At 40.6% G+C, this 26,671-nt stretch overlaps 1 protein-coding gene across 1 annotated transcript; it reads right to left on the bottom strand.

Moving 5' to 3' along the window:
- Positions 1-608: 608 nt before the first annotated feature.
- LOC108785410 (prostaglandin reductase 1-like) lies at positions 609-25,527 on the bottom strand. The gene is made up of 10 exons (XM_018554465.1): positions 25,489-25,527; positions 17,277-17,391; positions 14,326-14,371; positions 13,016-13,075; positions 10,708-10,875; positions 8,378-8,496; positions 7,989-8,143; positions 7,078-7,183; positions 4,101-4,225; positions 609-726 (listed from the first exon to the last, which is right to left on the bottom strand). Exons 2-10 carry the CDS (start codon positions 17,380-17,382, stop codon positions 616-618), a joined length of 996 nt encoding a protein of 331 aa, XP_018409967.1. The 5' UTR covers positions 17,383-17,391; positions 25,489-25,527; the 3' UTR covers positions 609-615.
- Positions 25,528-26,671: the final 1,144 nt, after the last annotated feature.

Genomic DNA, 26,671 nt, shown 5'->3' with positions numbered 1-26,671 from the left:
AGGGGACACGCTTATGTGGACACCTAATGTAAGGAGGCACTCTGATGGGGATAACTGTAGTATAGGGCACTCTGATTAGGCAGCTAATGTAACTTTACCTATAGAACTTAAATGAAATGTTACTTGCAACACTTCAGAAAAGTTTGGACAAAAACAAAAGTGTAATGCGCTGGGATCATATGCATCTGCACTGTGCCTGGGAATACACACCAGCAGATGTGCATTGCAGTACAGCCTAAATGGCAGATTGCAGTACTGCTTTAATCCATAACTTAAACGTGCATCACATAAGGGATGCCCCGCTGGGTACCAAGTTGCCTTCTGCCGACTACTACGTCCCTACAGGACTCAACCACGGGGCTCAGCAGGGGGTTGTTACATATTTAGTGGTTACACAATTGCTATACTACTGTTTGCAGCTTCAGAGCTTTGAGCAGGGTGGAAGTTGCCTCTGGTAACATCACTATCGGGTCACCACCCAGTTAATAGTCAATATTTGCACATATCTAATATTTATTTGTATATGCTTATGGCATTTTAAAACAGACTTTCCCACAAAACATTAAAGGGCACCAATACAATGAATTCAGTGTTCATAAAGTATTGATTTAAAGTTCACGCTTTGATAATTGCTTTTCCAATGTTTTCTCCATTGAGCATTCCAATGAATCCTGCTGGCATGTTCTCAAATCCATTAGTGATGTGTTCATTATATTTAACCTTGCCCTGGAAAAGAGAAAAAAAGAAAAATCATAATGTGGGCATATATTTTCTGTACATCTTTTCATATGCAAACATTTATACTAATTTAATAGTCAACTATACTTTTAATTGACTGCCCCCAAGCAACTCACTTTAAATGACACTAAACTTAGGAATCAAATCTTAAAAATGCATTTAAGTCTTAAATCTCATGTATATATCACTCAGCTGTAGATCCTCAAATCATCTCTGAATTCATGCTGACACTGTCCTTCATTTGGAGGGTGGCTACTTTTATTCCCCATGGTTCCTGTGTGTTGTAAAGTAACCAATGCTCCAAGCTCACTCCCATAATTGATTACAATCCCATATTTAGTTTAATTTGTATTGAGATGGTAGTCCATCACAGGAGTGAGTTTAGAGCAGTGGTTACTTTGCAACACACACGGGATCATGGGGAACAAAAGTAGACACCTTCCAGAAGGAAGGGCAGTGTCAGCATGAATTCAGAGATGATTTGAGGATCCACAGCCAAGGGATACACAAATAAGGTATTGATAATAGTTAAGGTACTTGAATGCATTTTAAGATTTATTTCCTGAGTTTAGTGTCACTTTTACTCCTCTGAGCAAAAAATTAAAGAGACATTTAGCTCTCTGATCATGGCTTCCACTGATTCTCATGACCTTGACCCACCTACTGATGGGGTTGCTGGAGCAACACTGTGTGTACACCTGCACACATGAGAAGACACTATCATGGTAAAACTCCCCTTCAAGGCCCGCAAGGAGTCTGGCATACTATTTATTTCTATGGTGATGACCTGGGGCATGCATAGTAGCAGTGTTCTAGTACAGCAAAAGCTGTAAACGGCAACTAATGGGTCACACAGCCAGAATGGGGTGAAGTGGTGATACAGGGTCTGCACTTTTTTTACTTTTTGCTAGAAGGAGCGCTCTGCAGGTATGGCATATTTTACTTAGTTGAATTCCAGTATAAATAGGTCTACAGATAAGTTAACAATCAGTTGGAAGCTGTCCATTTGGTTGCTGTGCTGTCAGTGGCACACTCAACTGTTCGCAATTCTGGGAGATACAAGTTGCCATACACTGGTATGCATGCATTGGTATTCTTTGTTTTTTCTTTGTGGCCAGAATCTTTGTATAAAAAGCTTCTTATATCTGCCATGGGAACACATTGTAAAAGTGGCTAGTGACAGAGTGGTCATTTGGTGCTTTAATTGGCTTGCACAAATACCACTGTGTAGAAGCCAGGGAACAGCTGAGTACACCGTTGACAGCCCAACAATTTGTAAGTTGCTACATGAAAATACCACACGTTATTTCAGATACTGGTACTGGATTTGAAAAAAAAAAACTCTCAAAAAAACGCATTAGTAAGCCTAGTAATGCCTCTATTCATGGCTATTACAGGACAGCTACATCCACTACAGTACACAGTAGTGGTTTTAGTGGCCAGCACGAGGAACCATTGAGCTCAGCGGGGGCAAGGAGAGCATCACTCCCAGAAGTGTAGGTTTCTAAAGAAGCTTAATTTATGTTGGAGTAGTCTGGTGCAGGCAGCAGGAAAGGTAAGCATTTAAGGGACAGCTTTTATTGGCAAGTTCAGTTTGGCAATAGAGTGGAGTTAAAGGAAAACTCCAGTATTGTTAAAAATATATCGTATTAGCACTATTTAAAACAAAATGATGCACTTAAGAGGTGAGGGTGTGAGTCATTTACTCCTTTATACTTGTATGTGCTGTGTATTTTGTTCCCTCCCAATGGCTGAATAGAGTGGTAGGAGAATGAATAGAAGTTAAAGCATGTTCTGCTGCGGTGGGGGGGGGGGGTCATTAAACTGTATTTACTGATTTGCCCTCTATTTGTTGGGCCAATCAGCATTGCAATTCAGAGTCCATATTCTTGTATAAACTACAATTCAGAGATTCACAGCTTACATAGGGCTTTCCTTTGCCTCTGGCAACTGAAAATAGTAGCAGGGGAGTGAAAGCAAAGCAAGTACATGGTGCTGGGCAGCATTGCATTAAAGTGAACCTGTTGCTTTGCCCTGCAAGAGAAAAGCACAGGTTTCCTTTAAGATGCATACATATAGATCTGTTATGAGATATAAAACTAGTTTCTGTCCCGACATTAACAGAGTATACAAGCCATAATTTGGTTGATGATTAGCCACAATTCTATAATAATCTTTATCAATGTAGGTTATTTGCCATGGTGCTGCAGATAAAGAAAGATCAGAGAATATTCACTTGGCCTGGCCTTTTACAGTTGGAATCTGAAACTTGTCTATCTCTGTAGATCCTAGGTGACTGTGCCAGATAATTTAAACTCAAGCCTACTAAAGAGCATGGTCATTGGTCACTCAGGCTGTATTTTTTCCTGGCTGTCCACTGCTGTGTCCTCCTTTAAAGTGGCCAGCGATGACTGCTAACCATTTCCCATCTCCGTTCCATAGGCACAAGCATACACGTTTTCCAAATGCACACAAGTATACTTTTGCACCAGAAAGTTTGTTCAGTTACTTATAATTTGACAGTGTAAATATTAAAGTCTGTAGGTTATGTAATGTTTAGCTAAACACAAAAATGTTTTTTGGAGTGTGAAGGGGTCAGATCCATTGCTGGGTCTTTATTGTCGTGTGTGCACTGCTGGAGGTACAATTCAAATTTCTGACTTGGAAACTGGTTGCCCTGAAAACTGTTTAAGGGTAATTTCCTTCACTTCAGCTATTCTCCCATTTCCTGTTGTGTCTACAAGACAGGAAGCAAAGAGGAATCACACACACAGGTGATAGAATTAACCCAGACATGAGTTAACCATTTCTTACTCCTTTTGAAAAAAAAAACCGAGAAAAACAAAACTTTAGATATAATTTAAAAGCACTAAAGCCAACCCTTTTTTGGGTCACAGAAGTACATTTACAGAAGTACATTTACTAATGTATTCTTGTGACCCAAACTCAGCAAAATAGCAGGCTCCTGTCTTCTATATGCAGACAGCACACAGCCGCACTGCAGCCGGGAAGGATCCCAACAATATTGTCGGGATCCACCCCACTGCCTTATTGACAGCTGGCTCTGCCTCTCTAGAACCAGAGCCAGCTGTGCCCACCCTCTCCCCTGTCTGTCCCTCCAGTGAGCACTGGGGAAAAGAGAGAAGCAATTCCTGAGGGGAGAGATGACCAACTGTCACTGCTTTCTGCAGGGAGAAACTGAGCTGAGCAATTTGTGGTTTGTGATCGCTCAGTTCTCGAGCTATAGAGCAGTCATGTGACTGTTGCAGTGTCACGCACTAGCTCAAACCATTAAGAAAACATTTTACTCTCCTAATAGTTCTCTTTAAAGCATTGCAATGTAAAACATCACCCAAACTTACATCTAATATCCATTCCAACAGCTGCCTCTGTCCTTCGTCATATATTGGCTTATTCTCCCAACTGAATATCAGAAACCCTTCCATACGAAGTTGTTTAAAGAGAATTAATGGCTGAACATATGGCCCTGTAGGTAGGAGAAAAAAAATAACTCAATTGAAAATCCACTTTGCATTACAGCAGTGCTGTAATTTATAAAAACACTCCTACTTTACAGGATTCAAAACAAAAAACACACACACACACAAAAAAAAAAGATATAGATATCAATCACAGTATCTGTATACAGATGTGGCCACAATACATAAGTCTATATTCAAACATCATTTATTACAAGGACATATAATACTTATTGGAACAGTTAAGACATAACATCCAAAAACCATGGTAAAAATAAAAGAAATCCATAAACCGTGTCCCTTGTATAATGATGATATTGTATTTCCTCTAAAGTTTCCACACCTTAAAACATCTTGATATAGAGGAAATTCAAAAATTATAAAAAGTCTTTCACCATCATATCCACATTCATTTAGCATCAAAGATCATCCGGTGCAATACATTCTATGGCCATAATGCTAGATGAATATGGATATGATGGCTGAGATATCCATATTAATATTCTTCCCTTTGCTGAATATGGGACATGTATACAACACCCATCCCTAAATTTTAACGGGATACCGGTGTGAAATACATTTTCATTTTTAGATTTCTTCCAAAGAAAAATGTATTAAGAAGTGAAAACTTTATTCTAGTATTAGTATTCTACAGGGGACACGGTTTATGCATTTCTTTTATATTTACCATGGTATTTAGATGTTATGTCTTAACTGCGCCAATAAGTATTATTTGTCTTTGTAATAAATGATGGTGGCTACAGCTGTATGTAGATACTGCAATATACAGTATTTTTTTTCAGTCCATGAACAGGAGTGTTTGCTGGGATTGGTTGTTTAATAGTTGCTGGGGATTCCAAACCAATTTATACGTGGGGTTTGTTTTGGATTTTTATCTTTCGGATCTAAAATTTAATTCGGTTCGTTTTTTGGATCCATCCAAATTTTCGTTTCGGAACAAAGTCGCATGACCGTGCCTGTAATGCAACCCACAACAGCCAAAAAAAAACAAACAAAAAAACAGCTGATTGGCCAGAGAACAGTCAAATGTCCAATTTACTTTTGTTTTCAATGAGATTTGGATGGATCCAAATTTTTGTTAAAGGAACAGTCAGACTTTCCAATTCAGAAATTTGAATGCATCACCCGGCTCCATGCTCCCTCTGCACTGCCAGTTAGGAGTTTCCGGTATTGGAGGCAAATACTCGGTATCAGCAGCGATACTAGCATCGGTATATCCATAAATTATGACCATCAAGAGGTGAAGTGAATAACATTGTTTATCCCTTTACAATGGCACCTGGAAGTGGGTAGGATATATTAGGCAGAAAGTAAAAAATTTGTGCCTGAAGTTGATGCGTTGGAAGCAGAAAAAGGGGGGGGGGGGGGGGGGGGGGGCAAGCATAGGAATTTCAGGAACTTTGACAAGCGCAAAAATGTGATGGCTAGACAACTAGGTCAGAGCAACTCCAAAACTGCTAGCTCTTGTGGGATGTTCCCAGTTTTCAGGACCTACCAAAAGTGATCCATGCAAGAAAAACCAGTGGACAGGTTCATTGTTGCACGTGGGGAGCGAAAGATGGCCCCTTTACTCCAATCCAATAGAAGAGCTACAGTAGCTCAAGCTGCTGAAAAAGTTAATGCTGGTTCTGATAGAAAGGCATCTGAACACACAGTGCATTGCAGCAGAGGTGTAACTAGAAACCTAAGTTGTTTCCTAGTAGTACAATGACATTATAGAACATGGAATAGACTATAGTCAGTTTCAGCCATATTCTATTCCATGATCTATAGCTTGAGCAGGAGGCTGTAAAAAAACATACCAGCGTGGGGGACAGCGGCCGGGAACATGGAGTCTCTGTATCAGGTGGCTGCTGCTGGGTCCTCACAGCTGAGGCTCCTGTGTTGCCCCAGTATTTGCCTGCATTTCTGGCTAGTTGTTTTCTCTGCCCGGCCCGCCCGCTTTTCACTGTCTGGCGGCCGAGGCAGCCACACCGTCAGATCCCCATATGTTATGCCACTGCAGGGGCCCCTTCTTCCTTCCTGGGCCTCCCCGCAAGTGGCGGAACGCCAGGGCCCGGTCGCATATGCGACCGCTGCGACCCTGGTAGTTCCACCACTGCATTGCAGTTCTGATGGGAAACTTTGGATCCTGCCATTTATGTGGATGCTACTTTGACACATACCATCTACCTAAACATTATTGCTGAGCAAGTACACCCCTTTATGGTAACATTATTCCATGATGGCAGTGGTCTCTTTCAGCAAGATAATGTGCCTTGCCACACTGCACAAATGGTTCAAGACTGGTTTGAGGAACATGACAACAAGTTTGATGTAGACTTGGCCTCCAATTTCTCCAGATCTCAGTCCAATCAAGCATCTGTGGCAAGTCCAATCCATGGAGGCCTACTCAGCAGCTTACAGGACTTAAAGGATCCGCTACTGATGGCTTGGTGCCAGATAAAGCATACCTTCAGAAGTCTAGTGGAGTCCATGCCTTGAGAGGTCAGGGCTGTTTTGGTGGCAAAAGGGGGACCTACTCAATATTGGGTGGTGGTCATAATGTTATGGATGATCGGTGTATTTCCTTTTTCAATGCTTACAGAAACCACTATCACATACACATATTAGCCTATAAATAACTTAGCCATTTATAGTCATATACAAAAAGTTTGCTCCAGTCTGTCCCTTGAGACTCAGTTATTACCCTGTTGAACACCATCTTCCCTCTTGCACAGAAGACTGTTGTGACTATTTTGCCTACAGCTTTGAAGTATTTAGCCAACACCTTTGCAGCTGGTTTTGTAATTGTGGTTAAGCCTCTTATGGTTGTAGTGTTCCAATAAAGCATTGTTACCTGTTTGAGGAACAGAATCATTGTATGTAGAGATGTTTCCACACACAGCAATTCTTCCAAAGTTTTTCATATGTTGAAGAGCTACATCAGCAAACTTTCCTCCAACCTATATATGCAAAAAAAAACAAAAAACACAAAACATTTTGAAATCTCCATGACATTGTGCTTTAATGCTCATACAAAAACACATTGGATTTATCCTTTCCATTGCTGACATTTTACCCCCCAAACAACGACTCAGACTACTTAACATGGGTTTTAAGTTGGTCATAGAAGCCTTTTGTTTAACAACCATAAATAATTTAGTAGAAGACAGTAAAGTGCATGAAATAAATAGGCCAGTATTGCCAGGTCTTTGGGTGTCTATTAACCAAACGTCTTAGCTAAGCTCCACCTCTATCCTCCGCTACATCTCACTGGCCTTAGCAACAGTTCCAGATTAAGCATATATATTATCTTCCACCAAGGAGCCGTGCCCCTGGTAGAACCAGCAGCAATCTGCCAATAGGGAAGTGACATTCCACAAGATGGGCCCCCAGTGTGACAATTCCAGATTTTCCATAGGCCCCCCAAAGACCCACAACCCTCCAAGCTGCCATGACAAGAACCACCACCACTTTAGAACACTCATTGCTAAGGTAATCAGCCAGTGAGGGCAGGTGGTAAAACCTTCTGCAGACAGTCTTCTGAACAACTTATCACTGATCTATAGAAAATCAGCTCCAATCATTCCTATTAAGTTTCCAGTACCCCCAGATTTGTGCTTTTTGTGATAGTTTGACTCCATTTGTACATATGTATGTAAGCTACTGAACTTTTTCAAAAGGTCAAATATTCATCTGCGATAATAAACTTCACACTGATAACTGAAACCCTTTGTTGAAACTAGCCACACACTCGCAGTTACTCACATTTTCAAAGTAGCATTCATAACCCTCCGGAGATGCTGTTTTTAGTGCTTCCTCCAGAGAGCTCACGGTCTTGTAGTTGAAAGCTTCATCAAACCCAATTTCTTTTAAATATGCAACTTTTTCATCTGAGCCAGCAGATCCTAGCAATACATAACACACACACACAATTTTTGTTAAAGTAACATCATTTATTAAAGCATTGTACATTGTTACCCCAAAACATTGAGTCAGGACTGGCAAAGGGTCTTCACTAGTGGCAAAGGGTATTCTCATACTGCAACATGGGGGGTACAAAACACTAGTCATCACTGGATTTAAATTCCAACCCAGCACTAGGCAGAGAGCAATATCATTTACTGTAAACCCCCATTATTCTATTTAAAGATTTACCTTTATCTTGGCAATTTGCCCAACAATAGTGCCCACAGCACCAGCTGCTGAGTTGACAAGAAGCACTTCACCTGGCTTTGGATCACAGATTTCCTTGAGACCAATGTATGCTGTGACACTGTGCAAAAAAACCAGACATTAATAGGTATGCAAACTAAGCAGCCACCACATCGAAGGACTGGTAAGCTGCAATAGATGACATTTTTTTTTTTTTTTTTGCGTTTAGATACACTGACATAAGGGGGTTGATTTACTGAAGGCAAATGGCCAAATATGCAGTTTCCCTTAGTTTAGTGCAAAAATATAGGTGAAAATCTACTACATTCACTAAGCTAAGGGAACCTTCCCATGCATAGTGCAGATTCCCTTGCAAAGTGAACAGCCTTTTAGGTTTTAGTAACTCAACCCCAACATGTAGGAGAACTCCAGTAGATGAAAGCACTATTAACGTTATGCACACAATTTTAGTACCTGTATTGAAAGTAAATATTCAAAGCAGAGCAGGTCTGCAGGTTTGTAATTAAATACACTGGGGCAATTCAATAAAGCATTTTTGATACTAACATAAGGGCCAGATTAGGAAGTCCTGCGGCAATTTCATGAAAGTAGTGAAACAGTTTTCTTGTTAGTTCTGACCTATGAGACATATTCAGGTAGTCCTTACATGTGACACGTTTACATTCTGATGCTATTGCTGCTAAAAAAAATCATTACGAAATACTGCTGTATCGATGATAAGAAAAGTGGAGGTAAATAAGACCTTTCATGTCAGAGTAAAGTGTGTCACATTTGTAGGCATAGGCAATTCTGCAACAGATTCATGTACACAGTTACATAAATATTTAGAAGATATGTTGTCCACACACCAATCTGCTTCAGAATATCATTTTTATTGGTATTCCTTTAGCATGACATAACTTTTGGCGTCTCACAGAACCCCTTCGCCAGGCCACTTTGCCTGCGAGGCTCCGAAAGTTATAATGCTAAAGGAATACCAATAAAAAATGATATTCTGAAGCAGAATGGTGTGCGGACAACTGATCCTCTAAACTATTGTAGACCCTTCCACCCCAAGTGGAGTGGCTACTTAAATTTAGTGTTGCTAGCACTGTAATCAGTCTGGCATCTTCTGGTCATTCTAGGGGTTCTGCCATTGATTGCACCTACCTGTGGGTGGGATGTGACCCTGCCACGGAGTGGGGCAGCCAATAGGGGAACACTGAGTGTCTATGCCTTATCAGCCAATCACTAGAAGATACAAGGCCAGTGCATAAATACTGAATTGCCATGTGCTCAGGGCAGTCCATCCGTGGGCTTAGCCTGGGGGTAGGATGTACAAGTTTGGAGAAACTGACTAGGCCTGAAGCAGGCCATATGTGGATCCAGAAAGGGTCTGGAACTATCTGGGAAGGAGAACCAGAGGAACCCTATAAGTGGTGGAGGTGCCAAGAAGGCCAGGAGATGGCATGGACCTCAGAAATAAGTCTGGTGTCTCCCACAGGGAAGATCTCATGCCATGCTTATCCTCTATTTATTTGTTGCTGTACTAAAGTGTCACCTTCTGTTCAACTAAAGTATTTCTACACGGTGGAAGCTGAAAGCAATTGGTAAGTCTGCAGTCTATTTTTGCTATGGTTGTCTGATGCCCTACACCCTGCTCTCCCAGTTTGGCTGTTCTTTAAAAACTTTTTAGATGCTTTGTTAAAGTGAATGGCACCCAATTTACTGTTCACATCCCACAACCCAGCTAAGGAGCCACCCCTGAGAGTGAAATGTCAGCCCTCCCTGCCTTTGGGGGCCCACCACCGGCCTTCAGGGGTGCTACACTGTATACTGTGGTGCCATCCATCAGTTGTTCCAGTACCAGTTGGATTCTGGGGTACATCAGTATGGTGTGCGAAGGAGATATCACTAAAATATATTCTACATGATTGTGTCACAAGTTGCACCATTTGTGGCAAAGACTGATTTCTAATGAGCGTTTATGACACTCTTTAGGAATTTTAGGGATTGTCTGTAATGCTAGGCTAACTCTGAAACTCACAAAAGCAAGCTTGTCACCTATATGATTTAAAGGCTTTTAACAGGTTTGAAAAAAGCTCTAACATTATTCATATAGCATACTTATTTGTGAATTGTCAGAATTTACTGCAAGTATCTTTAATGTGAATGTAGCCTAAAGGTAAGATGAAGGATCACTAGTCTTAGAAAATATGCATATGTAAAATTACCTAAATGCGGTAGTTTTGAGATATCAGTGTTGAACTAAAAAAAAAAAAATCCAATAATTAGAGCCCAAAAGCATGTTTAAGCATTGAAAGTAGCTTACCCAGGCATTCCAACAGCTCCAAGTGCCAATGAACGGGGCAGTGATTCAGGCCAGTTGGATGGTAAGGCACGGAGTTCTTTACCATCTGATATTATGTGTGTTTTCCAGCCTGCACGTGCAACATAATAGTCACCAACTGCAAAGGCAGGATTCTTACTTTCAACAACCCTGAAAAACAAAACAAAATTATACTAAAATAAAGTCTCTTTTTTACATATACCTACTGCTAGCAAGCAAATCTAAGTAAAACAATATTTTTTTTACTTTTAAAAACTACCTCCGTCTCTTGCTCCTGGCTGCAAAATCTAACTTCTTGAGTGGCCGTGCAGGAGGATGTGTGCAGAAGCATGCACAGTGGAGATCACCGGCAATGAGAAGAGGAGAGACTCACTAAGTAATTGCACGCAGCTGTGAGCATGCACACCTGACAGCCCCCGTGGGACAGGAAGAGACAGCAGCCTGCGCTGGATCAGGGACAGGTACCAGCGCTGGAGGTACTGCTGAAAACTAGTTGTCCCAGAATTTGGGATTAAATGCTTTGCTGGTAAATGGACTTTTTTATACTGGCTTTTCAAAATAACAAATGCAATAATTTAGAAGTTGGATGCAAGGATAAGTGCAAAATAACACCTGTACAGTTTTCGTAAAGTAGCATATTTTTGGTTAGAGGTCTATTCCTTAGAACAAAAAAGGGACAAGTGAGAAAGAGAGAAAGAAAGAAAAAACAGAGGGTTGGTTCCAAAAGAGGGACTGTTCCTCTAACAGCTGGGAGGGTATGGTCATACCACTATCATTCATTTACTTCTGAAAAAATAATTTCTATATAATCCATCCTGAAGTCGATTCTAGCTCTTTTATTTGTGCATTTAACCATTTCTCATATTTAAAAGCCACCTGTGTTAGCCATTGTAACAAGCACTAACATGAAGCAGTGAGCTTACATGACAACACTTGTGATTGTGTTTAACCAGTTATGGACATTGGGCTACACACACCCAAAAAATAAAAATTGATCTAAATACTTTAGATGTGTGAAGCACACCCAGCACCTCCTCCCCCACATTAGCTCCGACCACATTACCATCAATGCTTGGCTGTCATTTATGTAGGGGCAGATTTTGCTGCTCCCGAGTAGCCTGACACTTAATAGTGTCAGCAGTTTCAAGAAGAATTACGATGTAGAAATGTTATTATTGATGCATTGTAACTTCTCCGGTTATCTCCCAGCAGCAGTGGCGTAACAATCGCCATAGCGACCCAGGCGGCCGCTATGGGGCCCGTGCACAGGGGGCCCCGGCCAGGCATCCCTCTGATGCCGTGTGGCATCTGTGTCAGTGACAGCCAGAAGATGCGGCAGAATAGGCCGGTTACACCGGTGTTCTATCGATAGTCCAAACTTATCGAGTTGTGGGACCGCATGACTTCCGGTCCCAGAACTCGATAAGTTTGAACTTTCGATCGATCACCGGCATTTGCGGTAAAGGAGGCGGGGCCCGCCTAACAGCAACCTCGCCTCCTCTCACATCACTGGCCAGCGATCTAAGAGCAGGTGGGGCCAGTGATGTAAGAGGAGGCGGGACCCGTCGATAGAAGGAGGCGGAGCCCGGGAACGGAAGAGGAGGCAGGGGCCCGGCGGCGGCGACCACAGAGGTGACAGGTAAGAAGCGTAGAGCGCAACTGAGACCTTGCAGAGCCCACCATAGAGAGTCTATGGTGGGCTCTGCAAGTGGCATAACTAGCAATCACGGGGCCCCATACAAAATTTTGCTATGGGGCCCTGTGATTTCTAGTTACGCCCCTGCGCCAGCAGATAAAAGGTTAAAGCAACCTTGCAAATGAAAGTAAATAAATACATACATAAATAAAATAAACTGTGCTTTCAATCCAATCAACACCTTTGTAACCCTTAGTTAACCCCAGTAAGTCCTAATTAACAACATTTCTCCCCTTCACTATAATTTTTTTATCTCTATATTCTCTGCCACAAAGTTTAAAAAAAAGAGTTGAAAAATACATGTATTTTGTAAATAATGTAAAGTGGTTTACATTAAAGTGTTTTTTTTGTTTTTTACTGCAGGGACATTGATATTGTGAGTTACTAAGCTATTCTGAACATTTAGCTATGAACAGTTTTCAGGGTAAAGTAGTGCCAGCCTCTGCCTACCCATTCCCCCCACACATGGCCCTTTTTGGGTTATCTCCACCTCCAGGCCCCAAGGTTGTGGTTAGGACCCTATATGTGGCAATTAAGTCATTTGCACACATTCTATAAAATGTATGTCAAAAGAAAAACCAAACAACATGTTACCTGGCGACCTGGGTTCCCATCATGACATCCCCATCCTTCAAGGATAACTTACTGTATGGCCTGAAAGATATGTACATCATTGTTTCATGATACAAGTGTATTAAAAGACAGGTTAGATACAAAAATAAAACAATTTAATAGAGCAAATCAATGAAGTTACCATTTCATTGGAATAGGAAATGCACATAAGAACTACCACAGTGATTAAACAGCTGTCCAGCTGTTGTAATTCGACAGCCGGCCAGCTCGCCTTTGAATGCGGGTGGATGTTTCTTTAAATGTCTTTTCCCGCTCCCGTGCACCACGGGAATTTTTTTTTAAGTCGTCGATGTATGTTGTGCTGGGGAATTGTGCACCACCCCCCTTCCACTGCTGCGGCCTTTCCTGGGCTCTGCACCTGGCACGGCAGGTCTCTGCACGGAGATCAGAGGGAGTTCAGCACACTTGCAGCAGCTGACCTCCGCTACGATCAGAGAAGAAGCTGGTAAAACACGATTGCTGCTTCATCAGCTTCTTTGGGGTCCCTAGGTAACATTAGGGGTCTAATAGATCCTTAATGTCTCCATAAAGAGGACCTGTCATTGTATCTGTACTATCACAGGAAGTGTAAAAAAAAAAAAAAAGAAATAGATTACATTTTGAAGTCACCCGTCCCATGTACATACAAATGCAAATACGTGTTGGGGGACCTTACATGCAAAAATTACAATTGTACCACACGTTACATATCGCCGTGAACGTCGGAGTGAAAGCAATAATTCTAAAGACTATCAACCACTGTTACCACTAAACTGATGAGCGGTAAAAGCTTTTAAAGTGTCACACATGGGCAATTTTGGATATGGTAGCTTTTTGCGATTTGATAGGGTACATGCAGTTTTAAGGCTTGAAATGTTTGGTATATAATTTACCCAAAAATTGGTTAATAAGTGCTTCATAACATAATGTAGGGAAATTTTTCAGAATGTTTTGTTCCTTTTTCTTTATAGTAAAATATATATTTAAAAAAAGTGGTGATTAAATACCACCACCACAAAAAAAAAAAAACACAAACCCTCTACCCCCCAAAAAATGATATAAAATTATTTTAATTCAGCATTGCATGACTTAATACATGTCAGTCAGTAATTGGACAGCAATGGAAGGAGTCTCCTTCCGGATTCAGGGCGCTCCGTGTTCAGAGCAGCTCAGGTTCAGACCATGAACCTGAGCTCATCCCTAGTGGTCATAGATTTTCCATCCTTCACTTTTAATAAGGGCTTCAATATACAAATGCACTACAAAACTGTTGCTAAGACTTCTAAAATTACCTCATGTATGGATCCACACTCCAAAATTCTGATTCCAGTAAGAGCTCTGAAATCACAATAACATAAACATTCCTTCAGTAAGAGAAAATAAATTCAATAATGTCCTACAAAATGCACCAAACATAATATAAAATGCCATAGGTTACATACTCTGTGGGGTACCAAACAGCAGAGAGGCAGACAAGATATGAGCCAAATGTTCAGATCACGAATATAATTCAAATGTACCAATTTGGCACTAGGAAAAAAATAGTTAGATTCCAGGTAAAAATAAAACAGGTGGATTTACTACAGGTTGAGAGCCTTTAAATTAGATAAAAAACTAGTTCAATTATCCAGTCACATGAAAAACATACTCCTGTTTATTTCATCTGCACATGACTAAAGGTGGCCATACACTCTACAACCATCGCAAGACTTTAGTCTTGCGATGGTTGTACAGGGATTAAAAAAACGTACGGTCTGCCTATCTTGGACAGGCAGATCGCACTCTTGATCATCGGCCCGTTCGGCATTTGTCTTCCGAGCACCGTTCTAGTCAGCCGAGAATCGTACGATTCCCGGCTGGTTTTCGAACATGCTGGTTCAACAGAAGACGTGCGACCGTACAGTAGAAACGGTCGCACGTCTTCGTTCACACTGCTCGATTATCGTACGAAAAACCGATCGCATACGATTATTGTACGATAATCGTCCAGTGTATGGGCACCTTAAGAGAGGGATATTCACAAAGCTGCCGTAGGCAGCCGTGTGAATAAATGACCCGAAGTGAAGTGATCTGAACGCTGTTCGGCTATTCACTTCAGGCTTGTACGGCTGATTTCAGCCCTTCACTGACTGAAATCAGCCGTACATCGACTTGCTGCGGCTGGCTTCCCTACAATGTTATGAAAACATTTTTCTTACCCAATTTTTTAGTAAAATATAAATCATGAGGTCATATCGGGTAAATAGACACCAAACATGTCTAGCATTAAAATTGCCTGTGCCAGCGAAATCACAAAAAACTACCACACCCAAAATTGGCCATAGGCGAGGCTTTAAAATCTTTTACCGCTTATCAGTTTAGTGTTAACAGTGATTAATGGCCCGAAAATTGTTGCTGTTACAGCAGTTACCTTTTTCTGTGTCTACAGGAGCACACATGAGCAGAAAAAAAACGAAAATAAAAAAAAACGCTGTACATGTACGGCAACCCGCATTAAAGCATTCCGTTTATATACAAGGGGAAGACAGTGAGTAGTTAAACCAGTAAAAACCCTGCACCAATATAAACTAAAACCTAGGAGAGCTACAAAGCACTCAAAAGTAAACCCAAATAAGTGATACTCTACATGAAACGCAATAAAATATAGTGCCGAGCTACAATCAAAACAATGTGACTATATATACACACACAATAGTATATTGTCGAAAAATAAAAACAGAATAAAATCAAGCAGTGATCTAAAATAAGTACTTGTAACAAGTGTAAAGTCCAAAGAGGAATAAGGATCCAGTGTAGATAAATTCTTGTTCACACAGATCTTTTTCTGCAGATATGACATCATTGTTTGTACAATTGTGCCCATTTTTAATTTATCCCATTTTACCTACGCAGATCTACGCTCACCCAAGCTGATTTGATAAACCCTAATCTTTACAATGCTCATCTGTCTTTTGAAAATAGTAGTGCTTAGAGGAGGGTCCTGGACATGTGCCACACTTCAGTGTAGACCCATCACGCTCTATTAATTTCTATTACTGCTAAGGTTTGCCAAGTAGAAATTTTGTAACACAATTTGCCCTGGTTTAAAAAAACTGGGAATGTTGCCAGGGATTATGCAGAAGAATTAGGCAAATCCAGGCAAGAAAAAAAGGTTTCTGGATGTGCCCATATTTTTATGTATAGTCACCTGTTTAGGAACCCTGCTTTACAGCTTATGTGCAGTGAAATTGTATGTCTTGAATTGGTGAACAATTCCAAAATAAAAATTAATATAAATTGATACGATTATTCTACAGTTTGAGATGAAAATAACACGTCCAAGTCCTTTCAAGGCTTTCACGTGGGAGCCAAGGACTGTGATACTAGAGCTGCACCGCTCAGGAAGTCCAAAAAGTATGTACAAAAAGTGTACAAAGTACACTTGGAACAACTGTAGGCACTGGAGTTTCTATATTCCTTTAAGTATCTTATTACAATTATAAATGGTTTCTTGCATTTACTGTAGCTCTCCATCAGCCTTCTTATTAAACAAATGTATGTCAATTTATAAAGTACTGGTTACATGGTGTTTTTCCTTCATATAAAAATGGATCATTCTTTTTTTAAATAAAATGTTAACCTTAGTCTCTGGTGTTTGTATCAGGTGATAGATTGATCCTAATAGGGTTGTGCTCACTCTGTTATGACTTTAACAGGGAGAAAACCATTAGGCAATAAAAAGAAAATTAAACCTCATGGTTTTTTTTCTGTTTTAAACAAATTGGGAATGTGTGTGCCGGCTATAACAGTTCAGAAAAAAATCCTATTATGTCTGAGTAGATGCTTGGGAAGGAAATGTACTGCATAAAAAGAAAAAAAAAGAAAAAGGAGAAATGGCACACCACAGATGTTCATAAAGAGGTGTGCTGTAGCACAAAGTGACAAAATGCCATGTCGTGGTCTCCAGTCTATTCCCTTCTATCTCCGGCATCCCACTATTTGTCAGCAAGGCTGCCCATCACAGTTATGTGCCAACAGTAAAGGGTAAGAATAGGTGAGAGAGAAAAGGTCAGAGCTCACATCATAGTATCTTTGTCACCCTATGCATTACAGTTATCTGGATTTCTACATACCCATGTTACTCTACAAAAGAAACAAGGGTAATGAAAAAGCACATCACTGTACAATTTAGGTGCAACTTTGCTATTTTGTGTCAACTGGTTTTCTTTAACACATGTTTTTCAGAAGAATCAGGATCTCTTACCGCCATCCTTAAGTGGTGCCAACTCATTCTCAATCAGTTTGAAGTCTTCCAGTTTTGGAACACCCTCAAAGTGTCTCACCATAGTCCATGATTTTGACACAACCATCTTTTTTCACTGCATTAAAAATAAAATAAGATAGGATTATTAGATATCCTGTTGTAAATATATGCATGACTGATTTTGGTAATGAGTAAAGATTACCACACAGGAGGAACTGCCTACGATTGCCATATTTTTTCCTTAAAAGGTTTAATTATTTTTAAAATGTTTGGAAATAAATGTTGTTGGGTGATAACTCAATGGCCACGGCACGGCACCATTGACACTAAACTCAGGAGTTAAATCTTAAAAATGGATTTAAGTACCTTAACTATATACAAAAATGTATCTTATTTGTTTACCACTTACGGGTCTATTCACTAAGCTGCCGAGGGCAGCCGAGTGAACAACCGACCCCAAGTGAAGTGAGCCGAACACTGTTCGGCTATTCACTTCAGGCTGGTACGGCTGATTTCAGCCGTATATCGGCTGAAATCAGCCGTACATCGGCTTGCTTCGCATGGCTTCGGGTCAGCCGAACATGCTCAGCATGTTCGGCTGACCCGAAGTGCAGAAGGAGTTCGACTCAGCCGATCCAACATCTGGATCAGCTGAGCCGAACCTCCGGCAGGCTACTCACTGCTGTTCGGCCTATTCTTATAGATGCCGAACAGCAGTGAGTGAATAGCCAAATGCCGCTGAGCGGCATTCGGCTCGGCTTTTCTCCTCGGTTCCTCAGAGGGACCGAGCAGAACATAAAAATTGTTTAAAAAGTAAAAAAAAAGTAAATAGAAAACGATTGTGCGGAGCTAGCAATGACAGCTAGCTCCGCCCAACAGTTTTCTATTGTCCGGCAATTCTGCTGCCGTAAAAGAAAAAAAAAATCTCCCGGGCGCTCTGGGAGCCTTTCGCTCCCGGCTGCCCAGGAGAGAAACACTGATTTATCTTTTTTTTTCTTTATTCTGACATGGAGCCGTGTCAGAATATAAAAAAAAAAATGGAATGCATTGCTAGATTCCTATTGGCTATTTCAATTTGCAATAGCCAATAGTAAACTAGCATTGTACCCACCCTCTGCTGATGGACCAGATGGAGAACTGCAGCAGAGGGCGGGTACAATGCTAGTTTACTATTGGCCATTGCAAATTGAAATAGCCAATAGGAATCTAGCAATGCATTCCAATGGGCAAAAACGTTTTGTTTTGTTTTTTCTATTCTGTGTCAGAATAAAGAAAAAAAAGAAACAGCAGTGTTTCTCTCCTTGGCGGCTGGGAGCAGGAGACTCCCAGAGCGCCAGGTAACCAGGGACGCTGATATCTTTGCAAGTGGCCGGCTCCGCCCAGCTGTCAGAAGCAGGCTGTCGGCTGGCCAAATGCCGGCCGCTCGGCCAGCTTCGGCTTTCAGCGTGGCTCAGCTGAGCCGATGCATATGCGTTCGGCTCGACTGAGCCGCTCGGCCACATTCGGGAGCTGTACGGGCTATTGTGAATAGCCCGTACAGCACCCCTTCTGTTCTACTGAACCGAAGGGGTCCTGGGGCCGAAGCTAGCTTTGTGAATAGACCCCTTAGTTGTAGATCCTCAAATCATCTCTGAATTGGTGCTGACACTGTCCTTCCTTCTGAAGGGTGGCCACTTTTGTTCCCCATGGTCCTTGTGTGTTGTAAAGTAGCCACTGCTCCAAGTTCACTCTTGTGATGGACTACAGTCTCACGTTTAGTTTGCTCATTTGTATCAAAGTTATAGTCTATCACAGGATTCAGCTTGAAGCAGTGGCTACTTTACAACACACACGGGGACCATGGGGAACAAAAGTAGCCACCCTCCAGAAGGAAGGACAGTGTCAGTACTTATTCAGAGATGATTTGAGGACCTACAGCTGAGTGATACACAAATCAGGTAAATTTTTGTTAATAGTTAGGGTACTTTAATGCATTTTTATAATTGAACTCCAGAGTTTAGTGTCACTTTAATATCTAGACACATCCATAGAGTGGAAATGTAGTTACATTGTATGGGGTTTTACTGGTACCAATAAATCTTAGTTACAACATTATAAAAACCAATATACTTTAATACTGATAAAAAAATAAAAACCCACACATCCATAAAATATCTCCTCATATTATATATTGGAAAACCATCCTTAAACCAATGAATCCTTCCACAATATACACCGATTTAGTGTTGGTTGTGCTTTTTGCACAGTTTATCATCTCTTCACAGTGTGTTAAATCCTTTTCCAACCACGTTCCTGCTTCTTCACTTTTTGTGCCTCTGTGCACTCTACCCTTAATCAGAACACTGCCTAGCTTGTGGGAAGACCTCATTAGTGAAAACAAAAACATAATGTGCCCCCCCCCCCCTCTTTTTGAAAATTATCAATAAGCTCCTTTTGTTCTTCTGTCCCAGTCTCCTAAAGGGGACCACTAAAAAAGAAGATGATATGTATACCATAGCCAGTGTTCTGATTAAGGGTTGAGCACAGAGGCAGAAAAAGTGGAGAAACAGAGGTGTGTTTGGAAAAGGCTTGAACACCCTGTGAAAAGATGATCTATTCTATGATTCATTCTATAATACAGTGCAAAAAAGTGTAAGAAGAATGTACAAAATACAAAAACCACATAACAACAAGCTTCTTAACTTATCTGACTGTAGTCCACTTAAACCGGATAGGCCGAAATGGTTTACTTTTTTTTTTTTTTTTTTATTACATTACTTGTGTACTTCTATACTATAGTGTTCCACACTATAAAGTGGCAAAAAAAAATTGTTAATAAGGGCAAAAAGACATACCTGCACATGCCGTTATCTATCTTCCTGAGCACCCCAAGAGCCCCAAGCCCTGTTATACAAATTTAACTAGGCAGTTAGTGCTTTGGCTCTCTCCATCCAGTACCTCAATATTGGTCAGTGGGGCAATCCATCAAAGTCATTGGCCAAAAGCAAAGTATGGCAGGTGGAAGGGGGCAGGTCAGAGCATCAACTTCCTAGCTCTAGTCCGTATAATCATATTATATTTCTAATGTATAGCCACATATTATGGTTTGTGCAGCTCATGGCTGTGTGTACCATGGGTATTCACAGATAATCATAAAGGTACACTACTGGCTGGGCAGCACAGTGGCTTAGTTGTTAGCACTTATGTCTTGCAGCAATAAGGTCCTTGATCCAAATTGCAGCCAGGACACTATCTACATTACCAGGTCTAGTCACAAAAGTGTGAAGAGTTTGGAGAAGGCAGGAGAAGTGAACAATCTCAGAGAACATAGCTGATTTGGAAAAATCAGCTCCAGTTAAGCTATGTTCGGCTATTCACTGTTCGTCCGGAGCCAGCCGTAAGATCACGGCTGGCTCCGCCCAGCTGTCAGAAGCAGGCTGTCGGCCAGCTTCGGCTTTCAGCACGGCTCAGCCGAGCCGATGCATATGCGTTCCGCTCGGCTGAGCCGCTCGGCCATGATCGGGAGCAGTACGGGCTATTGTGAATAGCCCGTACAGCACCCCTTTGGTTCTACTGAACCAAAGGGGTACTGGGGCCGAAGCTAGCCGAAGGATCGGCCGAAGCTACAGCCAGATCCTTCGGCAGCTTCGTGAATAGACCCCTGTATGTTGAACATTCTGCACATGACATAAGGAAGCTAGAGCTTTAAAAAAATATACTCTAATTCCTGCCAATAACGTAGGTATGCTATAGTGATAAAGATGAGGAGATGTATTGTGTTAGTAGTTGGAGCTGCTGTTCTGAAATTTCCCAACTGAATTGTCCCTGGTGATAAAGTGACACTTAGCATTAGCACAGCAGTTTATATATTAATCTGAGTCTTTAGGTAACATAGTTTTATTACATGATTGACAGCAGCCTTTAATCCTTTTAGGGGTAATTGACCCCTATGTGTCATGTTGATTACATGGTACTATGTGATTTATGCACACTATCATGCAACATACCTACCTTCTGTTGCAGTGCGGCAGGTGTCTTGCATTGCCATTCATTTACATGGCACCCCAATGTGCCTACCAGCCATAATGTAGTGCAATGCAATATTGTGTGTTGCAGTGCAGTGGAAAAAAGAAAGTAGTGCATGTACTGATTTTTCTACCGCAAAGCAGGGTATTGCATTACTGTGCGTTATGCTGTATTGCGGCTTGGAGGCGCATTGGTTGCCATTCAAATGAATGGCCACGCAATGCACCTGCCACACTGTAATGCATGGTAGGTGTGTTGCATGATGGTGTGTGGTAATCACATAGCACCGTGCGATTAACTTAATGCACAGGCGTGAACAGGTCCTTAGAAAATGGCTTTAAATCTTGGGTGGGCCGCTTCGACCCGCCAGCTGTTGTAGAACTGCAAGACTGACAGTTACAGGCATGATTCCCAGAGGCAGAGGCATGTTGGGATTTGCAGTTAAAGCACAGCTGGAGGGCCAAACTTACTCACCGCTGGTTTAAAACATGTTGTTAAAAGCTAGCAGCTGTAAGAACCCCTTCAACTATCACTTTTGCTAGACAGCATGTAAATGTGAAGGGGAAAACAAACACTAAAATTACCACATTGAAAAAAAAAATTAAGTCCAGCCAGTTTTGGATGCTAGAAAAAACTAACTGTATTTACATGACAAATATAGTTATTTTTACAATGCTTAAAAACTAACCAGAAAAGAACGTCTAGTAATCTGACACTTGGGGGAAATAGAGGAAGAAACTCCACTGACCTGACAAATGCTTGAAAGTCACTAGTTAGTTAGTTAGGTATGTTCTGGCTACCACACTATTTGTTGTATTACATCTGTAAGCAGATCTTAAAGGGTATTTGCATATATCCACTACCAGCAAGCAGTTGATATATGCAAAAACATTGAAAATAAACCAAAAACTTTTCTAAAGGGTTCAAACTTACCTGTGTCTCTGCTGCGCGCTCCCGTCCGAAGATCTGAAGATTCTCAGGCGGCATGCACAGTTCAGATCTTCGGCCGGGACACGAGGAGAGGCACAGGGTAAGTCAATGCAGGCAGCCCAGCAGCGTGCACATGGACAGACACTGTGGGACACAGAAAACGCAGCAGTCAGAGCTGGATCAGCGCTGGAGGGACTGATGAAAACTACAGGAAAGAAGATGATCGGATCAAGAGGCATCATTTAAGGTAAGTGCATACACCAGCATTGGGGGGAGAACATTTTTTTTAACTTTAGGGCAGGTTCACACCATTTTCTGGACCAGATCTGGAACGTAGTGCATTGTGTTTTTACCACGTTTGACCCGCAATTTTACTGCGTGTTTGGCGTGTTTGAATTTTTATTTATTTTTATGTATTTATTTATTTTGCTTAAAATGGTCTTACAGGTGCATTCCAGTGCATTTGTATGTAATGTTATGCTTCCACTGCAAAGACCAGACAAAATAGGACAAGCAGTATTTTTCTGGTCTGGTCTGGAACGGACTGCGCTGGTGTGAACAGAGGCCAGAACATAGCATAGGGATACATTAGGATGCATTTTGGGTCCGGAAACAATCTGGTCTCATCTGGAGATGATCCGGACATGGTGTGATTGGGCCCTAAATGTCACTATTGTATATAAATCCTCACAATGAACGTCTATTATTTGCTCTGTTAAATATATCTTTTTAAAGTGTTTTGTTACATCTGTTTAACAAGTGCAAAAATAAAATCCCTGTTGATCCAAATTTGTGAGCTAATAACTTCCTTTGCATTTTGCATATACTACAGTTAGTGTTGTTTATAGCTTTCACTGTCAAACACAGAACACCTTCTCCCTATGTTATAGAAAAAGGAAGAGAAGGAAGTGTTCAGTAGTCCTGTCCTGGGGTGACAACCCTGCTACTGCTAGTCCCACAAGGTGAAAAAAAAAGCATATAAAAGACAAAACTAATGCAGCCACCACATCCCAGGACTGGTAAGCTGCAATATAGTCCCTATATGTTCTTGAGTTTAGATATACTTTAAAGAAGAGCTCTCAATTTCTGTACATAATATTTCTTTATAAGGGGAGCTGTGTAGGATTTGCATTTGATTTGCGGGTACAAAAAAGCACATTGGTAAATATCCCTGCCTGTTTAGGCATGTGACTAGAAAAATGCCCAGGTGGCTTTGTCCTGCATAAACCCGAATGTTGAAAAAGAATCAGTTGCTCTCCTTCCTGCAATTTGACTGTTGATATATATTATGATTACCTTTTATTGTGTGATAGATAGATAGATAGATAGATAGATACTGTAGATAGATAGATAGATAGATACTGTAGATAGATAGATAGATAGATAGATAGATAGATAGATAGATACTGTAGATAGATAGATACTGTAGATAGATAGATAGATAGATAGAAAGATAGATAGATATCAAAAAAGCACATTGGTAAATATCCCTGCCTGTTTAGGCATGTGACTAGAAAAATGCCCAGGTGGCTTTGTCCTGCATAAACCCGAATGTTGAAAAAGAATCAGTTGCTCTCCTTCCTGCAATTTGACTGTTGATATATATTATGATTACCTTTTATTGTGTGATAGATAGATAGATAGATAGATAGATACTGTAGATAGATAGATAGATAGATACTGTAGATAGATAGATAGATAGATAGATAGATAGATAGATAGATACTGTAGATAGATAGATACTGTAGATAGATAGATAGATAGATAGATAGATAGATAGATAGATAGATAGATAGATAGATAGATAGATAGATAGATAGTCCCTATTCACACCTAGGAATTTAGTAGCTGAAAGAGTTAAGCCCTAAAAAAAACTCTCAGGGTTACTCACAAAAGGGTGAAGAGTTTGGAAAAGGAAGGAGAAGTGAACAATCTAGGACAACATAGCTGAACTGGAAAGGGAGCTGAATTGGAGATTTTTTTTTCCAAATTAGCTAATTTGGCCTAGATTGTTCACTTCTCCTGCCTTCTCCAAACCCTTTTGTGAATAACCATGACAGTCTTTTTGTGTTTTCAATGGCCCCTGTTCACATATGATTGTCCGGTGTCCTGTCACCTGTAGCCAAACGCTTGTCACTGGAAAAATACATTAGCTACTTTTCCGCAGTTTTCTGCATTTTAGGCCCCATAGACTTCAATGGGAGTACCTGTAAACGTGCTACTCAGGCATTTTCTAGAGTTTCTGAAGCATTTTGTTGCACATTTGGTGTGCAAGAACCAGCTCTCCTCTTTGCAAAAAAAAAAAACCCACTGGGAAACAAAATGGAGGACAGCACAAAAACACAGGAAAAATGTTTTGAAAAATGCACGATGCATGAACAATGCTAAAAGAAAAACCATGAAACACTGATGCTTAGGTGTGAACAGAGCCTGAGGGTCATCAGTCCAACAAATATTATTTGTACTATCTTGTGTGGAAAACACCCCTCAGCCCCCCACACCAGTCCAACAAATATTATTTGTACTATCTTGTGTGGAAAACACCCCTCAGCCCCCCACACCAGTTCACTCCTTATAAAAAGAGGCTGATTTCATAAAGGAGTATAGAATCATCAAATATCTAATTCTCGTTCCTTCTGAATACCAAATCAAATGCAGATGCCTTTTACATGAATTAAATATTGACATGAATACTCAAACAATATTTTGATCAAGGATTCTCAACTTGAGACTAGTTCCTTGTACTCTGTAGACTTTACAGTAAATCTAGTACTAGAGGAGTACTGGAAATGTAATAAATGGCCCAATTATCCATAATAATAAATATTTTTTGTGGAATAAGTTAAAAACCCTCTGCTGCTTGGGTGCCTCATTTTGGTTTGGTTGGTGTAATAAATTCAAAATACATTTTCAAGGTTTTAATGACCTCCTTATTTAATTTTAATGATGCTTGGAAGAAAATACCTGCTAATTGACCTCGTTATCCAAAGCCTGCACAAATGTGTATCCATGCGTGTTAATAAAACATGTTTCTTCAAAAGTAAGAGTACATTCATGTAAGTAATGTCACTGTTGTGGGAAGAATTTTGAAAAATACACATACAAAACAAAACAAAAAAATAAGGTTAAAAAGTTGCTTGCTTATGTACATTTTCCCATTGCTGAATATGTGCAGGTAAGATGTTTGTCAAGTTTTTGCCTGAAATAATAATCAATTATCAATTCCCCAACGCGTTAAAGCTTCGATTCCTAGTGTACAATGTGGGACAATAGTTACCTGACTGTGGGATTTCTTTTTGCTGGATGGAGATATTCCTGTACTCATCAGCATGAGACTTTTCTTCTGTGTGTTAAGACTTTGCACTTATAAATACCTATCACTCAACTATCTCTCCTCCCCTTCTTTTCTCTCTGACTTCTCTTATGAGACAGACACAGACATGTGGGATAGAGGGACAGAAAGGAGAAGTTAAAGCAATCCACCCAGCCTTGTATGAAAAACCAAAGTGGAGTCGGAATTAACCTGAATGCAATTTATAACTCTATAGTTTGCAAATAGACTACTGGTTTTGCTAGGCTAAAAAAGAAATACGATTTCTGTATTCTAATGTTTAATAAAGGCACATCTAGCAATATACAGTATATGTAGCTGATAAGATACACATCTCATTGGAAATATTGTATATCTTCCACTGAGAAAGTGTTTTGCAGGTTATTGTTTTGAAAGTGAATATTGTGTGTGTTACTCATACAGCCATGGTAGTGTTGATAAGAATATTGTAAATAACATTAACATTTAATAGCTGTAGGCTGGAGCTACAATATTTGAACTGATTCTTAGCAAGAGCTTTAACTCTGTGTTCAGAACTGTCTCAGTAAAGTGGATCTGAACTCAAGAAGTGTCGTCTTAAAGGGAACAGCTAGAAATGGTAATACGATCAAAAAGTAGTTTTTCTTGAATTCCTCCTTAAAATAGCAGTGCATCTCCTGTGCCTAGGCATTCCTGTTCTGAAGTCTGATAGCTGTACATCTGTACTGTGAGATTATCTAAGGCTCTGCTGCTGCTGACGGCAAGTTTCATGATATTTGGTGATGGCCCTATGGTGCTGATCACTGTTCTCCTTGCTAGAGAGGAAGCTGTACCTGATGACCTGCAGTGCAAAGATCTCCCTGCTTCTTCTACCTTAATTCTGTGTATTTTTGCTTCATTCACTTCTCCTGCTGCTTCTAGAATATTAAACTTCCACTCATTAGATCACCAGTCACTAGGGGGGCAGCTCCGATATGAGGAAGCAAAGGCTTACTTCTACGTAGATGGCTATATCCACAGAGACATGGTATAAAACAACACTGAGGAAAAAGTCACCATCTTATTTGTGAATAAAATGCCTTTATTAGCATCTCATAACAAACATATCACAAGTGGAAGTGCAACTTTTTCGGGCCACACAGGGTCTCTT

This window comes from Nanorana parkeri, unplaced genomic scaffold, assembly GCF_000935625.1.
Source record: "Nanorana parkeri isolate BGI_ZX_2015 unplaced genomic scaffold, ASM93562v1 scaffold160, whole genome shotgun sequence".
NCBI lineage: Eukaryota > Metazoa > Chordata > Amphibia > Anura > Dicroglossidae > Nanorana > Nanorana parkeri.
Note: the sequence above shows the minus strand (reverse complement) of the source record. Positions and strands in the feature narration are given on the sequence as shown.

What these genes read in the sequence shown, in the direction of transcription:
- LOC108785410 (XM_018554465.1), bottom strand. Translation starts at nt 17,382, where the DNA reads ATGGTTGTGTCAAAATCATGGACTATGGTGAGACACTTTGAGGGTGTT. An exon ending in ATGGGAACCCAGGTCGCCAG is followed by an intron (nt 10,876 to 13,015) that starts GTAACATGTTGT and finishes TTTGTTTTTCAG; the next exon opens with GGTTGTTGAAAGTAAGAATC. An exon ending in GCAAATTGCCAAGATAAAGG is followed by an intron (nt 8,144 to 8,377) that starts TAAATCTTTAAA and finishes TTGTGTGTGTGT; the next exon opens with GTTATGTATTGCTAGGATCT.